The following is a 13,807-nucleotide window of genomic DNA, read 5'->3' as shown; positions in this document are numbered from 1 at the left end:
AACACTGGATATTTATTTATTTATTTATTTATAGTCTGAACACTGGATATTTATTTATTTATTTATTTATAGTCTGAACACTGGATATTTATTTATTTATTTATTTATAGTCTGAACACTGGATATTTATTTATTTATTTATTTATAGTCTGAACACTGGATATTTATTTATTTATTTATTTATAGTCTGAACACTGGATATTTATTTATTTATTTATTTATAGTCTGAACACTGGATATTCATTTATTTATTTGTTTATTTATAGTCTGAACACTGGGTATTTATTTATTTATTTATTTATAGTCTGAACACTGGATATTTATTTATTTATTTATTTATAGTCTGAACACTGGATATTTATTTATTTATTTATTTATAGTCTGAACACTGGATATTTATTTATTTATTTATTTATAGTGTGAACACTGGATATTTATTTATTTATTTATTTATAGTGTGAACACTGGATATTTATTTATTTATTTATAGTCTGAACACTGGATATTTATTTATTTATTTATTTATTTATAGTCTGAACACTGGATATTTATTCATTTATTTATTTATAGTCTGAACACTGGATATTTATTTATTTATTTATAGTCTGAACACTGGATATTTATTTATTTATTTATTTATAGTCTGAACACTGGATATTTATTTATTTATTTATTTATAGTCTGAACACTGGATATTTATTTATTTATTTATAGTCTGAACACTGGATATTTATTTATTTATTTATTTATAGTCTGAACACTGGATATTTATTTATTTATTTATTTATAGTCTGAACACTGGATATTTATTTATTTATTTATTTATAGTCTGAACACTGGATATTTATTTATTTATTTATTTATTTATAGTCTGAACACTGGATATTTATTTATTTATTTATAGTCTGAACACTGGATATTTATTTATTTATTTATTTATTTATAGTCTGAACACTGGATATTTATTTATTTATTTATTTATTTATTTATAGTCTGAACACTGGATATTTATTTATTTATTTATTTATAGTCTGAACACTGGATATTTATTTATTTATTTATTTATAGTCTGAACACTGGATATTTATTTATTTATTTATTTATAGTCTGAACACTGGATATTTATTTATTTATTTATTTATAGTCTGAACACTGGATATTTATTTATTCATTTATTTATTTATAGTCTGAACACTGGATATTCATTTATTTATTTATTTATAGTCTGAACACTGGATATTCATTTATTTATTTATTTATAGTCTGAACACTGGATATTTATTTATTCATTTATTTATTTATAGTCTGAACACTGGATATTCATTTATTTATTTATTTATAGTCTGAACACTGGATATTTATTTATTCATTTATTTATTTATAGTCTGAACACTGGATATTCATTTATTTATTTATTTATAGTCTGAACACTGGATATTCATTTATTTATTTATTTATAGTCTGAACACTGGATATTCATTTATTTATTTATTTATAGTCTGAACACTGGATATTCATTTATTTATTTATTTATAGTCTGAACACTGGATATTCATTTATTTATTTATTTATAGTCTGAACACTGGATATTCATTTATTTATTTATTTATTTATAGTCTGAACACTGGATATTTATTTATTTATTTATTTATAGTCTGAACACTGGATATTTATTTATTTATTTATTTATAGTCTGAACACTGGATATTTATTTATTTATTTATTTATTTATAGTCTGAACACTGGATATTTATTTATTTATTTATTTATAGTCTGAACACTGGATATTTATTTATTTATTTATTTATAGTCTGAACACTGGATATTTATTTATTTATTTATTTATAGTCTGAACACTGGATATTTATTTATTTATTTATTTATAGTCTGAACACTGGATATTTATTTATTTATTTATTTATAGTGTGAACACTGGATATTTATTTATTTATTTATTTATAGTGTGAACACTGGATATTTATTTATTTATTTATTTATTTATTTATAGTCTGAACACTGGATATTTATTTATTTATTTATTTATAGTCTGAACACTGGATATTTATTTATTTATTTATTTATTTATAGTCTGAACACTGGATATTTATTTATTTATTTATTTATAGTCTGAACACTGGATATTTATTTATTTATTTATTTATAGTCTGAACACTGGATATTTATTTATTTATTTATTTATAGTCTGAACACTGGATATTCATTTATTTATTTGTTTATTTATAGTCTGAACACTGGGTATTTATTTATTTATTTATTTATAGTCTGAACACTGGATATTTATTTATTCATATAGTCTGAACACTGGATATTTATTTATTTATTTATTTATAGTCTGAACACTGGATATTTATTTATTCATTTATTTATAGTCTGAACACTGGATATTTATTTATTTATTTATTTATAGTCACTGGATATTTATTTATTTATTTATAGTCTGAACACTGGATATTTATTTATTTATTTATTTATAGTAGACACTGGATATTCATTTATTTATTTATAGTCTGAACACTGGATATTTATTTATTTATTTATAGTCTGAACACTGGATATTTATTTATTTATTTATAGTCTGAACACTGGATATTTATTTATTTATTTATAGTATGAACACTGGATATTTTTTTATTTATTTATGAACACTGGATATTTATTTATTTATTTATATTCTGAACTCTGGATATTTATTTATTTATTTATTTATAGTCTGAACACTGGATATTTATTTATTTATTTATTTATAGTCTGAACACTGGATATTTATTTATTTATTTATAGTCTGAACACTGGATATTTATTTATTTATTTATTTATAGTCTGAACACTGGATATTTATTTATTTATTTATTTATAGTCTGATTACTGGATATTTATTTATTTATTTATTTATAGTGTGAACACTGGATATTTATTTATTTATTTATTTATAGTGTGAACACTGGATATTTATTTATTTATTTATAGTCTGAACACTGGATATTTATTTATTTATTTATAGTCTGAACACTGGATATTTATTTATTTATTTATTTATTTATAGTGTGAACACTGGATATTTATTTATTTATTTATTTATTTATTTATAGTCTGAACACTGGATATTTATTTATTTATTTATTTATAGTCTGAACACTGGATATTTATTTATTTATTTATTTATAGTCTGAACACTGGATATTTATTTATTTATTTATTTATAGTCTGAACACTGGATATTTATTTATTTATTTATTTATAGTCTGAACACTGGATATTTATTTATTTATTTATTTATAGTCTGAACACTGGATATTTATTTATTTATTTATTTATAGTCTGAACACTGGATATTTATTTATTTATTTATTTATAGTCTGAACACTGGATATTTATTTATTTATTTATTTATAGTCTGAACACTGGATATTCATTTATTTATTTATTTATAGTCTGAACACTGGATATTTATTTATTCATTTATTTATTTATAGTCTGAACACTGGATATTCATTTATTTATTTATTTATAGTCTGAACACTGGATATTCATTTATTTATTTATTTATAGTCTGAACACTGGATATTTATTTATTTATTTATTTATTTATAGTCTGAACACTGGATATTTATTTATTTATTTATTTATAGTCTGAACACTGGATATTTATTTATTCATTTATTTATTTATAGTCTGAACACTGGATATTCATTTATTTATTTATTTATAGTCTGAACACTGGATATTCATTTATTTATTTATTTATAGTCTGAACACTGGATATTTATTTATTTATTTATTTATTTATAGTCTGAACACTGGATATTCATTTATTTATAGTCTGAACACTGGATATTTATTTATTTATAGTCTGAACACTGGATATTTATTGATTTATTTCTTTATAGTCTGAAAACTGGATATTTATTTATTTATTTATTTATCTTATGACCACTGGAGATTTATTTATTTATTTAATTATCGCCTGAACACTCTATAATTATTTATTTATTTATAGTCTGAACACTGGATATTTATTTATTTATAGTCTGAACACTGGATATTTATTTATTTATTTATTTATAGTCTGAACACTGGATATTTATTTATTTATTTATAGTCTGAACACTGGATATTTATTTATTTATTTATTTATTTATTTATAGTCTGAACACTGGATATTTATTTATTTATAGTGTGAACACTGGATATTTATTTATTTATTTATTAATAGTGTGAACACTGGATATTTATTTATTTATTTATTTATAGTGTGAACACTGGATATTTATTTATTTATTGATTTAGTGCGATAGACCACTAACAGACCCAGACCATGAGTGCGATAGACCACTAAAGTATCACTGACTTATTTTAATGCTGTAGTATTAGTAAGGTTAGCTGAACTTTGACCTCCGTACCTGGGAGTACCTCCATTTCTGACACTTGACGCTGGCCGGCTCAGGCAGATCAGGAAGAAGCTTCTGGAGTTCCTGTAAGATGATTGGCTGGACCTCCTCCTTGTGTTTCTCCAGGTTCTCCAGACCTAACAGGAACCATGGTGTAACCGACAGGAACCATGATCTAACGCCTAACAGGACACAAACATGGAGGCTGAAATTTATTAGAGACGAACCCCAAAGGCGGCTGAACCGTCAGACACCAGGGCCTGAGGATGGACACAGAGGTGTGCAGTCATACCTAACAGGTGGCATTAGGACCACTGGAACAGACGGAGACAGTGGTCTTTACTGGGACTGGGACTGGTTCTACTCTGTCTCCATCATATTAGGACCACTGGAACAGATGGAGACAGTGGTCTTTACTGGGACTGGGACTGGTTCTACTCTGTCTCCATCATATTAGGACCACTGGAACAGACGGAGACAGTGGTCTTTACTGGGACTGGGACTATGCTCCATCTCCAGTATATACTAGTTAAAAACCAGACAGTCTGATATTTACTGACGGTGCCAAAAAAGAACCAAAACTTAAAAACTGAAGACCTTCATTAAGATTTGAGCATTAGCATTAGCCCAATGTTAGCATTAGCCCCAGGGTTAGCATTAGCGCCATAGTTAGCATTAGCCCCGTGGGTCTGGCTAAAATCAGCTGTGGAGCAGATCAGATATATCTGCAGGTCTTAGCATGGCTATCAAATATGATGTCATCCTTTGAAGATGATGTCATCCTTTGAAGATGCTGTCATCCTTTGAAGACGACATCACTGTTTTGGAACCACATACATGGCAGGAACCATGATACCAACCCTAACAGGAACCATGATATCTAACCCTAACAGGAACCATGATATCTAACCCTAACAGGAACCATGATACCAACCCTAACAGGGACCATGATATCTAACCCTAACAGGAACCATGATATCTAACCCTAACAGGAACCATGATACCAACCCTAACAGGAACCATGATATCTAACCCTAACAGGAACCATGATATCTAACGCTAACAGCAACCATGATATCTAACCCTAACAGGAACCATGATACCAACCCTAACAGGAACCATGATATCTAACGCTAACAGGAACCATGATATCTAACGCTAACAGGAACCATGATATCTAACCCTAACAGGAACCATGATACCAACCCTAACAGGAACCATGATATCTAACCCTAACAGGAACCATGATATCTAACCCTAACAGGAACCATGATATCTAACCCTAACAGGAACCATGATACCAACCCTAACAGGAACCATGATACCAACCCTAACAGGAACCATGATATCTAACGCTAACAGGAACCATGATATCTAACCCTAACAGGAACCATGATATCTAACCCTAACAGGAACCATGATACCAACCCTAACAGGAACCATGATATCTAACCCTAACAGGAACCATGATACCAACCCTAACAGGAACCATGATACCAACCCTAACAGGAACCATGATATCTAACGCTAACAGGAACCATGATATCTAACCCCAACAGGAACCATGATACCAAACCTAACAGGAACCATGATATCTAACCCTAACAGGAACCATGATACCTAACCTAACAGGAACCATGATACCAACCTAACACGAACCAAGAAATCAAACCCTAACAGGAACCATGATAACAAACCCTAACAGGAACCATGTTACCAACCCTAACAGGAAACATGATATCAAACACTAACAGGAACCATGATATCTAACCCTAACAGGAACCATGATACCAACCCTAACAGGAACCATGATATCTAACCCTAACAGGAACCATGATACCAACCCTAACAGGAACCATGATACCAACCCTAACAGGAACCATGATATCTAACCCTAACAGGAACCATGATATCTAACCCTAACAGGAACCATGATATCTAACCCTAACAGGAACCATGATACCAACCCTAACAGGAACCATGATATCTAACCCTAACAGGAACCATGATATCTAACCAAAACAGGAACCATGATACCAACCCTAACAGGAACCATGATATCTAACGCTAACAGGAACCATGATATCTAACCCTAACAGGAACCATGATACCAACCCTAACAGGAACCATGATATCTAACCCTAACAGGAACCATGATATCTAACCCTAACAGGAACCATGATATCTAACCCTAACAGGAACCATGATATCTAACCCTAACAGGAACCATGATACCAACTCTAACAGGAACCATGATATCTAACCCTAACAGGAACCATGATATCTAACGCTAACAGGAACCATGATATCTAACCCTAACAGGAACCATGATATCTAACCCTAACAGGAACCATGATATCTAACGCTAACAGGAACCATGATATCTAACGCTAACAGGAACCATGATACCAACCCTAACAGGAACCATGATATCTAACCCTAACAGGAACCATGATATCTAACGCTAACAGGAACCATGATACCAACCCTAACAGGAACCATGATATCTAACCCTAACAGGAACCATGATATCTAACCCTAACAGGAACCATGATATCTAACCCTAACAGGAACCATGATATCTAACCCTAACAGGAACCATGATACCAACCCTAACAGGAACCATGATATCTAACGCTAACAGGAACCATGATATCTAACCCCAACAGGAACCATGATACCAAACCTAACAGGAACCATGATATCTAACCCTAACAGGAACCATGATATCTAACCCTAACAGGAACCATGATACCAACCCTAACAGGAACCATGATATCTAACCCTAACAGGAACCATGATACCAACCCTAACAGGAACCATGATACCAACCCTAACAGGAACCATGATATCTAACGCTAACAGGAACCATGATATCTAACCCTAACAGGAACCATGATACCAACCCTAACAGGAACCATGATATCTAACGCTAACAGGAACCATGATATCTAACGCTAACAGGAACCATGATATCTAACCCTAACAGGAACCATGATACCAACCCTAACAGGAACCATGATATCTAACCCTAACAGGAACCATGATATCTAACCCTAACAGGAACCATGATATCTAACCCTAACAGGAACCATGATACCAACCCTAACAGGAACCATGATATCTAACCCTAACAGGAACCATGATACCAACCCTAACAGGAACCATGATATCTAAAGCTAACAGGAACCATGATATCTAACCCTAACAGGAACCATGATACCAACCCTAACAGGAACCATGATATCTAAAGCTAACAGGAACCATAATATCTAACCCTAACAGGAACCATGATACCAACCCTAACAGGAACCATGATATCTAAAGCTAACAGGAACCATGATATCTAACCCTAACAGGAACCATGATACCAACCCTAACAGGAACCATGATATCTAACCCTAACAGGAACCATGATATCTAACCCTAACAGGAACCATGATACCAACCCTAACAGGAACCATAATATCTAACCCTAACAGGAACCATGATACCAACCCTAACAGGAACCATGATATCTAAAGCTAACAGGAACCATGATATCTAACCCTAACAGGAACCATGATACCAACCCTAACAGGAACCATGATATCTAACCCTAACAGGAACCATGATACCAACCCTAACAGGAACCATGATACCAACCCTAACAGGAACCATGATATCTAATGCTAAGAGGAACCATGATATCTAACCCTAACAGGAACCATGATACCAACCCTAACAGGAACCATGATATCTAACACTAACAGGAACCATGATATCTAACCCTAACAGGAACCATGATACCAACCCTAACAGGAACCATGATATCTAACCCTAACAGGAACCATGATATCTAACCCTAACAGGAACCATGATATCTAACCCTAACAGGAACCATGATACCAACTCTAACAGGAACCATGATATCTAACCCTAACAGGAACCATGATATCTAACCCTAACAGGAACCATGATATCTAACCCTAACAGGAACCATGATACCAACCCTAACAGGAACCATGATATCTAACCCTAACAGGAACCATGATATCTAACGCTAACAGGAACCATGATATCTAACCCTAACAGGAACCATGATACCAACCCTAACAGGAACCATGATATCTAACGCTAACAGGAACCATGATATCTAACGCTAACAGGAACCATGATATCTAACCCTAACAGGAACCATGATACCAACCCTAACAGGAACCATGATATCTAACCCTAACAGGAACCATGATATCTAACGCTAACAGGAACCATGATATCTAACGCTAACAGGAACCATGATATCTAACCCTAACAGGAACCATGATATCTAACGCTAACAGGAACCATGATATCTAACGCTAACAGGAACCATGATATCTAACCCTAACAGGAACCATGATACCAACCCTAACAGGAACCATGATACCAACCCTAACAGGAACCATGATATCTAACGCTAACAGGAACCATGATATCTAACGCTAACAGGAACCATGATATCTAACCCTAACAGGAACCATGATACCAACCCTAACAGGAACCATGATATCTAACGTAACAGGAACCATGCCATGATATCTAACCCTAACAGGAACCATGATATCTAACCCTAACAGGAACCATGATATCTAACCCTAACAGGAACCATGATATCTAACCCTAACAGGAACCATGATATCTAACCCTAACAGGAACCATGATATCTAACCCTAACAGGAACCATGATACCAACCCTAACAGGAACCATGATATCTAACCCTAACAGGAACCATGATATCTAACCCTAACAGGAACCATGATACCAACCCTAACAGGAACCATGATATCTAACCCTAACAGGAACCATGATACCAACCCTAACAGGAACCATGATATCTAACGCTAACAGGAACCATGATATCTAACCCTAACAGGAACCATGATACCAACCCTAACAGGAACCATGATATCTAACCCTAACAGGAACCATGATATCTAACGCTAACAGGAACCATGATATCTAACCCTAACAGGAACCATGATATCTAACCCTAACAGGAACCATGATACCAACCCTAACAGGAACCATGATATCTAACCCTAACAGGAACCATGATACCAACCCTAACAGGAACCATGATACCAACCCTAACAGGAACCATGATATCTAACGCTAACAGGAACCATGATACCGGACTAGAGACCTGATCCAGACTAGAGGCCTGATCCAGACTAGAGACCTGATCCAGACTACAGGCCTGATCCAGACTACAGACCTGATCCAGACTACAGACCTGATCCAGACTACAGGCCTGATCCAGACTACAGACCTGATCCAGACTAGAGACCTGATCCAGACTACAGGCCTGATCCAGACTAGAGGCCTGATCCAGACTACAGGCCTGATCCAGACTACAGACCTGATCCAGACTACAGGCCTGATCCAGACTACAGACCTGATCCAGACTACAGACCTGATCCAGACTACAGGCCTGATCCAGACTAGAGACCTGATCCAGACTAGAGACCTGATCCAGACTACAGGCCTGATCCAGACTAGAGGCCTGATCCAGACTACAGGCCTGATCCAGACTACAGGCCTGATCCAGACTACAGGCCTGATCCAGACTACAGGCCTGATCCAGACTACAGACCTGATCCAGACTACAGGCCTGATCCAGACTACAGACCTGATCCAGACAAGAGGCCTGATCCAGACTACAGACCTGATCCACACTACAGGCCTGATCCAGACTAGAGGCCTGATCCAGACTAGAGACCTGATCCAGACTACAGGCCTGATCCAGACTACAGACCTGATCCAGACTACAGGCCTGATCCAGACTAGAGGCCTGATCCAGACTAGAGGCCTGATCCAGACTAGAGGCCTGATCCAGACTACAGACCTGATCCAGACTACAGGCCTGATCCAGACTACAGGCCTGATCCAGACTACAGGCCTGTTCCAGACAACAGGCCTGATCCAGACTAGAGGCCTGTTCCAGACTACAGGCCTGATCCAGACCAAGGCCTGATCCAGACTACAGGCCTGATCCAGACTAGAGGCCTGTTCCAGACTAGAGACCTGATCCAGACTACAGGCCTGATCCAGACTACAGGCCTGATCCAGACTACAGGCCTGATCCAGACTAGAGGCCTGATCCAGACTACAGACCTGATCCAGACTACAGGCCTGATCCAGACTACAGGCCTGATCCAGACTACAGGCCTGATCCAGACTACAGACCTGATCCAGACAAGAGGCCTGATCCAGACTAGAGGCCTGATCCAGACTACAGGCCTGATCCAGACTAAGACCTGATCCAGACTACAGACCTGATCCAGACAAGAGGCCTGATCCAGACTACAGACCTGATCCAGACTACAGACCTGATCCAGACTACAGGCCTGATCCAGACAAACAGGCCTGATCCAGACTACAGGCCAGATCCAGACTACAGGCCTGATCCAGACTACAGGCCTGATCCAGACTAGAGGCCTGATCCAGACTACAGACCTGATCCAGACTACAGACCTGATCCAGACTACAGGCCTGATCCAGACTAGAGGCCTGATCCAGACTACAGACCTGATCCAGACTATAGGCCTGATCCAGACTAGAGGCCTGATCCAGACTACAGGCCTGATCCAGACTACAGGCCTGATCCAGACTAGAGACCTGATCCAGACTACAGGCCTGATCCAGACTACAGACCTGATCCAGACTACAGGCCTGATCCAGACTACAGGCCTGATCCAGATTAGAGGCCTGATCCAGACTACAGACCTGATCCAGACAAGAGGCCTGATCCAGACTACAGGCCTGATCCAGACTACAGGCCTGATCCAGACTACAGACCTGATCCAGACTACAGACCTGATCCAGACAAGAGGCCTTATCCAGACTACAGGCCTGATCCAGACAAACAGGCCTGATCCAGACTACAGGCCTGATCCAGACTACAGGCCTGATCCAGACCAAGGCCTGATCCAGACTACAGGCCTGATCCAGACTAGAGGCCTGATCCAGACTACAGACCTGATCCAGACTACAGACCTGATCCAGAACACAGACCTGATCCAGACTACAGGCCTTATCCAGACTACAGGCCTGATCCAGACTACAGGCCTGATCCAGACTAGAGACCTGATCCAGACTACAGACCTGATCCAGACTAGAGGCCTGATCCAGACTAGAGGCCTTATCCAGACTAGAGACCTGATCCACACTACAGGCCTGATCCAGACTAGAGGCCTGATCCAGACTAGAGACCTGATCCAGACTACAGGCCTGATCCAGACTACAGACCTGATCCAGACTACAGGCCTGATCCAGACTAGAGGCCTGATCCAGACTAGAGGCCTGATCCAGACTAGAGGCCTGATCCAGACTACAGACCTGATCCAGACTACAGGCCTGATCCAGACTACAGGCCTGATCCAGACTACAGACCTGATCCAGACTACAGGCCTGATCCAGACTACAGGCCTGATCCAGACTAGAGGCCTGATCCAGACTACAGGCCTGATCCAGACCAAGGCCTGATCCAGACGAGAGGCCTGATCCAGACTACAGTCCTGATCCAGACTACAGACCTGATCCAGACTACAGGCCTGATCCAGACTACAGGCCTGATCCAGACTACAGGCCTGATCCAGACTAGAGGCCTGATCCAGACTACAGACCTGATCCAGACTACAGGCCTGATCCAGACTACAGGCCTGATCCAGACTACAGACCTGATCCAGACTACAGACCTGATCCAGACAAGAGGCCTGATCCAGACTAGAGGCCTGATCCAGACTACAGGCCTGATCCAGACTAAGACCTGATCCAGACTACAGACCTGATCCAGACAAGAGGCCTGATCCAGACTACAGACCTGATCCAGACTACAGACCTGATCCAGACTACAGGCCTGATCCAGACAAACAGGCCTGATCCAGACTACAGGCCTGATCCAGACTACAGGCCTGATCCAGACTAGAGGCCTGATCCAGACTACAGACCTGATCCAGACTACAGACCTGATCCAGACTACAGGCCTGATCCAGACTTTAGGCCTGATCCAGACTACAGACCTGATCCAGACTACAGGCCTGATCCAGACTAGAGGCCTGATCCAGACTACAGGCCTGATCCAGACTACAGGCCTGATCCAGACTAGAGACCTGATCCAGACTACAGGCCTGATCCAGACTACAGACCTGATCCAGACTACAGGCCTGATCCAGACTACAGGCCTGATCCAGATTAGAGGCCTGATCCAGACTACAGACCTGATCCAGACAAGAGGCCTGATCCAGACTACAGGCCTGATCCAGACTACAGGCCTGATCCAGACTACAGACCTGATCCAGACTACAGACCTGATCCAGACAAGAGGCCTTATCCAGACTACAGGCCTGATCCAGACAAACAGGCCTGATCCAGACTACAGGCCTGATCCAGACTACAGGCCTGATCCAGACCAAGGCCTGATCCAGACTACAGGCCTGATCCAGACTAGAGGCCTGATCCAGACTACAGACCTGATCCAGACTACAGACCTGATCCAGAACACAGACCTGATCCAGACTACAGGCCTTATCCAGACTACAGGCCTGATCCAGACTACAGGCCTGATCCAGACTACAGGCCTGATCCAGACTAGAGACCTGATCCAGACTACAGACCTGATCCAGACTAGAGGCCTGATCCAGACTAGAGGCCTTATCCAGACTAGAGACCTGATCCAGACTAGAAGCCTGATCCAGACTACAGGCCTGATACAGACTACAGGCCTGATCCAGACTACAGACCTGATCCAGACTACAGGCCTGATCCAGACAAGAGGCCTGATCCAGACTACAGACCTGATCCAGACCAAGACCTGATCCAGACTACAGGCCTGATCCAGACTACAGGCCTGATCCAGACTACAGACGTGATCCAGACTACAGGCCTGATCCAGACTAGAGGCCTGATCCAGACTAGAGGCCTGATCCAGACTACAAGCCTGATCCAGACTAGAGGCCTGATCCAGACTACAGACCTGATCCAGACTACAGGCCTTATCCAGACTACAGGCCTGATCCAGACTACAGACCTGATCCAGACTACAGGCCTGTTCCAGACAACAGGCCTGATCCAGACTACAGGCCTGATCCAGACAAACAGGCCTGATCCAGACTACAGGCCTGATCCAGACTAGAGACCTGATCCAGACTACAGACCTGATCCAGACTAGAGGCCTGATCCAGACTAGAGGCCTTATCCAGACTAGAGACCTGATCCAGACTACAGGCCTGATCCAGACTACAGGCCTGATCCAGACTACAGACGTGATCCAGACTACAGGCCTGATCCAGACTAGAGGCCTGATCCAGACTAGAGGCCTGATCCAGACTACAAGCCTGATCCAGACTAGAGGCCTGATCCAGACTAGAGGCCTGAT

The 13,807-nt window shown here is 38.5% G+C and overlaps 1 protein-coding gene across 1 annotated transcript in view; it reads right to left on the bottom strand.

Moving 5' to 3' along the window:
• rnls (renalase, FAD-dependent amine oxidase) overlaps positions 1-13,807 on the bottom strand; it is a 35,215-nt gene that overhangs the window by 7,115 nt on the left and 14,293 nt on the right. Inside the window, exon 5 of the mRNA XM_041815160.1 lies at positions 4,422-4,591. Within this exon, the coding sequence (XP_041671094.1) occupies positions 4,422-4,591 (170 nt within the window). The remainder of the gene's footprint in view (positions 1-4,421; positions 4,592-13,807) is intronic.

Source organism: Cheilinus undulatus, linkage group 20 (assembly GCF_018320785.1).
Source record: "Cheilinus undulatus linkage group 20, ASM1832078v1, whole genome shotgun sequence".
NCBI classification, from domain to species: domain Eukaryota; kingdom Metazoa; phylum Chordata; class Actinopteri; order Labriformes; family Labridae; genus Cheilinus; species Cheilinus undulatus.
This window is presented reverse-complemented; position numbering and strand designations above follow the sequence as displayed.